At 66.1% G+C, this 4,497-nt stretch overlaps 2 protein-coding genes across 2 annotated transcripts in view; both read right to left on the bottom strand.

Moving 5' to 3' along the window:
• VWA1 (von Willebrand factor A domain containing 1) overlaps positions 1–871 on the bottom strand; it is a 7,442-nt gene extending 6,571 nt beyond the window's left edge. Inside the window, exon 1 of the mRNA XM_007448923.1 lies at positions 741–871. Within this exon, the coding sequence (XP_007448985.1) occupies positions 741–807 (67 nt within the window). The 5' untranslated portion in view covers positions 808–871. The remainder of the gene's footprint in view (positions 1–740) is intronic.
• A 278-nt stretch (positions 872–1,149) lies between these two features.
• The window catches only part of TMEM278 (transmembrane protein 278), an 8,249-nt gene continuing 4,901 nt past the window's right edge, over positions 1,150–4,497 (bottom strand). Inside the window, 2 exon segments of the mRNA XM_007448969.1 lie at positions 1,150–1,250; positions 1,503–1,638. Of these exon segments, the coding sequence (XP_007449031.1) occupies positions 1,150–1,250; positions 1,503–1,638 (237 nt within the window).

Here is a 4,497-nt window from a genome sequence, read left to right as displayed (position 1 = left end):
AAAAAAAAAAAAAAAAAAAAAAAAAAAAGAAGCAGCCTACACCGCTCAGCCTCCAGGTAAAGCAACCGGTGGGGCGTGCGGTAGGGGCACAAAGGCAGCTGGGGAGACTGGGGACAGAGGTGGAGGCATGGGGGGGGCAGAGGTGAAGGCATGGGGGGGACAGAGCGCTGACTGCAGCCCCTCCCACAGCCCGGAGTCCCGGTTGGAGTCCTGACCCCACTTACAGATGATGTCAACCCTCCCCTGGCCCCCATCCTCTGCTCCACCTGGACCCAGGAAGCAGGTTACCTGCTGCAGCAGCCCGAGGGCCCTATCAGCCCCTCCGGGGCCTCCCCCTTCCTCCCGGCACCCCGGGGGGCAGATGGGGCCCTTCGCCACTGTGTCATGAGCAGAAAGCGGCCTGGGGTGTCTCGGTTCTGGTCCCGGCCTTGCGGCCTCAGTTTCCCCCAACCCAGTGGGGCGACGCCAACCCTCTCTCACCATCCCTCTATTAACGGTCACTCCAAGGAAAGGGAAACTGAGGCAGGGACAAGGCTCCCCGACAGGCCCCTCCCCCTCCCCGTCCAGGCCCCAAGATCCCGCGGAGTTGCCGGCGGGGCCCGCGCCGCAGGTGGGTGTGGTCCCCTGCCAGCTGTCCCCGCCCCACAGCCGCGGAAGGAGAGCGTGGCTCGGTGCGGACATGGTGGGGGGGGCGCGGGGCGCCGGGACCTGAGTCCGGCCTGGCCGCCCGCCGCACTCACCACGCTCCGCGCCGCTCCGCGCCACCCGCAGGCTCAGGGCCAGGCCGAGCACCGTCCAGGGCAGCATCGCGCGCGACGGGACGGCCACGCTCAGCCTCCGCTCGTGGCTCGCTCGCTCCTGAGCTGCGGGGCGCGCGGCCGAGCGGGCCGGACCCGGGCCCCGCCCCCTGGGCCCGCCCCCGGGAGCCCCCGCCCACCGCGGCCCAGCCCCGAGGTTCCGCCCTGGCGCGCGCGCAACCCCGCGTGCGGAGGAGCACCGGCTCCGGGGAGGCGCGCGCACAAAGGGCCCAAACGTGCGGGGACACGCGGCGCTCACCGGGATGCCGCCGAGGCACACGCGGGTGGCATGCACACACAGACACTGCGGTCTCCCTTTCCGGCTGTAAGGCCTTGGAGTCAGCCCCGTCCCCTATCCCCTGCCCCCAGACCCCAGCCAGGAGCCGAGCAGGGAGCCACCAAGCTGGGTCATCCCTAGGCCCGCTGCCCTTGGCTCCTCAGTGTTTGGAGTCCCTGAAGCCAAGCCCAAGAGAGCCCCAGGGGGTATGAGAGTGTGTGGGTGACACCAAAAACAACTTCCCCCCAACAAGTCCCAGGCTCTGGCCACAGAGACTGGGGAGGGGCAGGTGTATGGGAGCTGTGACATGTTCCTCCAAGGAATGACCAACAGAGATCAGGAGGGTGGAACTTAGAAAGGAGACATGGCGTCGGGAGGGGAAAGAAGCCTGAGACCTTCAAGGGGGAGCTTCCGGGGGGACACCTCACCTGGCTTCTTAGAGGAAGAGGCATAGGAGCTGAGGATGGCTGGTTCAGGCCTGTCCAGTGTGATCATGCTGGGCATACAGCTGTCCCCATAGGCCCTGCCCAGTGAGGGGCCCAGGGCTGAGGCCAAACTCCGGGACTGAGGACAGAACCCCACAAAGCAGCCCACTGGGGAAACCCTCCACTGTGACCAGGAGCTGCGTATCTGGGATCTTGGCTAGACCAGAGCAGAGGTGGTTGGCTGCAGGGGACATCCTGAGGGACACTCAGTGCCCCCAGGGCAGATTCCTTGCCCTTAGGTGAGATAGGGCTGTGTCCCGTGGGCAGGAGTGAGGTTCAGGAGAGCCCTGCCCCCCTCCCTCCTAAGATGCCTTCCTGTGGGGTCACCGCCGCCCTCTCCCAGCCACTCCTCTCTGTGCAGCTGGGTGGGGGCACAGGTCCCCCACGGGGAGGAGGCAGGGCCATCTCTGCCAGGATGTCCCCTCCCTTTCCCCCCTCCCCAGGAGGATGCCCAGCAGGGAGGAAGGATGGGACTCAACGGTTTTCCTTCCTTCCTCTGGCAGGTGAGACGCCAGGCTGGGAGACAGACCGGAGCTCTGACTTTGCCTAAAAAAGGAAGCAGCTCAGCTAAGCCTGAGGAGCTGGGGCAGAAACAAGCAAGAGCTGTGTCCCCGCCGTCCCCCCCCACCCCCCCGCCGGGAATCTTGGCAGTGCTGGGGCTGGCTCAGCTCCACAGACCTCAGGCCTCGGCTGGGACCAGAAACTGCCTGGTGCTTCCGCCTGGGCCCCGGGGGGGCAGCAATGGGCTCGAACCCCCAAAGTTCAGGGTGTACCGCCCAGAGGGACCGTGCCTGGCCCCCAGCCCTCCGGCACCCGAGGCTGAGCAGGGCTGCTGCGGAGGTGGGGCTGTGAGCGGAGGAAGCTGGAGAGCCGGGGGCCCCCGCGGGGAGCTGACCCAGGTGCAGACGGCACACATGGCTTGGCACCTGTTCTAGCTCGCTGGGCGCCCACCAGCAGGGAGCGGGCAGCACCGGATCTGCCCTGTGGGTCCCCACTCCTGCCCAGCGGTGGGCCCACTGTCACACCTCGGCTGTGCTGCTGGGCTGACGGGGAAGTTCCCGTCCCTTCTGGAAAAACTGAGCCACTCTTCTTGGCCATGACTCAAGCCCTCGAGGAAGCAGGCGTCCTCCTCCCTCAAGCCTCTCCGTCAGAGGAAGAAGGGACGGGGGCCTGGCCTTGGGAGTGGTCAGCCAGGGCCTCTCCCTAGCCTTGGCCGAGCTCGGCCACCTGCCTTGGCCGACAGTCCCTCCTGATGCTCGTGCTGAGCTCTGGCATGACCCCTGCAAACTGAGACCACCCCACCCCCACCGGGTCAGCTCTGCCCCCCTCAGTCCCCTGATCTGCCCTGTGGCTCAGCCGGCCACACCACCCCCTGCTGCCAGCGTCACGGTGAGTCTCCTCACCCCCCCCAAGGTGAGACATGGGCAGACGGAGGGTCCCCAGAGAACACAGGGGTCAGCCAGGGGTGTAGTGGTCAGGGCCAGGGCTGGGCTTGAGACAGACGCCAGAGGAAGCACAGATATAATGGCCGGGAAACATCCTTTCTGAAGCAAGACAGGCCTGGAGGCAGCGGGGGCAGAGAAGGACAGAGACGTCCTGGACACATCCGGCCCTGGCCCCAGCCCCCTCCCTCCCCCGGGGCCAGTCCCTGCCTGGCCCTGTGTTCTGGGGACCAGGAGGAGGGAGCAGCCTGTGGCCTTGGCCCAGTCCGGGAGTCCCCAAGCATCACTTCCCAGAGCTGGCGCACCCTGCCTGTCGGTTCACAGGCAGGTGGATAGGGCTCCACAAAACCCAGGGACAACGTTTGCTCTCCAAGGCACCGCCCCTGCTCCCCCCACGGTCTGCAGGAACGCACCCTCCTCCACACCGTCTAGGCCTCTGCAGAGAAGGGCCTTTTGTCCCCAGCTCACTGTGGTCATGTTGACCCCTGGGAAAAGGGCAGCTCCCGGGGCCTCTGACCCCACGCCTGACCCCAGCTGAGAGTCCGAGAGGCAGAGTGGCTCGGCCCCACCCCGCCCCGCAGAGATGCCTATGATGCTGGTTTTCGTGTCAGTTGTATCTTACACAGGCACCCACACACACACGGCTGGGAACACAGAAGCCAGAAGTGGGGGTCAGCTGCTGTGGGCCTGGAGGGTAGCGTGGGCGAGCCCGAGGCCCCCTGACTGCACGCAACAGTCACAGGAGCAGAGGGAAGGGGTGGCCAAGAGCGGCAGGGCCCAGGGGCCCCGGCTGACACCCACCCACACGTTCTTCTAGGCTCGACTTGCCTGTTTGTGGTCAGGGACGTGCCAGGGCCTAAGGGCCAGTCCTGGGGGTCTGGTGGTCCCATCGTCTCGTTCCCTAGGGGCTCGGGCCTGCCCCTTGTGGCCCCAGAGATGACCCCTGCCCAGTCCTTCAGCCAACAACACCGAGGGTGGTAGGGAAGACAGCTGATGGGGTGGGCAGCCTGGGTACAGGGGTGGGTGCCACCCCATCTGCATTCATCAGTTATCTGTGTGCTGGGCCCAGCCACACGACAGGCTCTGCACTGGGGACGTGCAGGCACTGGGCAGAGCCCCTGTCCTCCCAGCCCTGCCGGGCTAGAAGGAGGATGGGCAGCAGCGAGTTTGCAAAGATGCATGTCTACTCATCTTCCCCTTGGAGGGTGGGGTCATGTCAGACCAGGGGCAGGAGCTAGAGGAAGAACCAGAGCCCTGGGGTGGGGGCCTGCCAGTGTGTGTGAGGGCAGCAAGGATGCCTGGGAGGCAGAAAGGCAGGCAGGCAGCCGGTGTTCCTGGTTTTCAGCCTGTGCAGGGAACTGAACAGTGGTGCCCTTCCCGAGGGGGGACCCCTCCCTAGCTTGGGCTCCCTGTGCTGGAACCTTCTGTAACAGGGAGGTGACCCTCATACCCTGTCCTAGCCCCAAGCAGGGTTCAGGCAGGCTTACATAGGGAAA

This window comes from Lipotes vexillifer, unplaced genomic scaffold (assembly GCF_000442215.2).
Source record: "Lipotes vexillifer unplaced genomic scaffold, Lipotes_vexillifer_v1.1 scaffold835, whole genome shotgun sequence".
Classification (NCBI taxonomy): Eukaryota; Metazoa; Chordata; class Mammalia; order Artiodactyla; family Lipotidae; genus Lipotes; species Lipotes vexillifer.
Note: the sequence above shows the minus strand (reverse complement) of the source record. Positions and strands in the feature narration are given on the sequence as shown.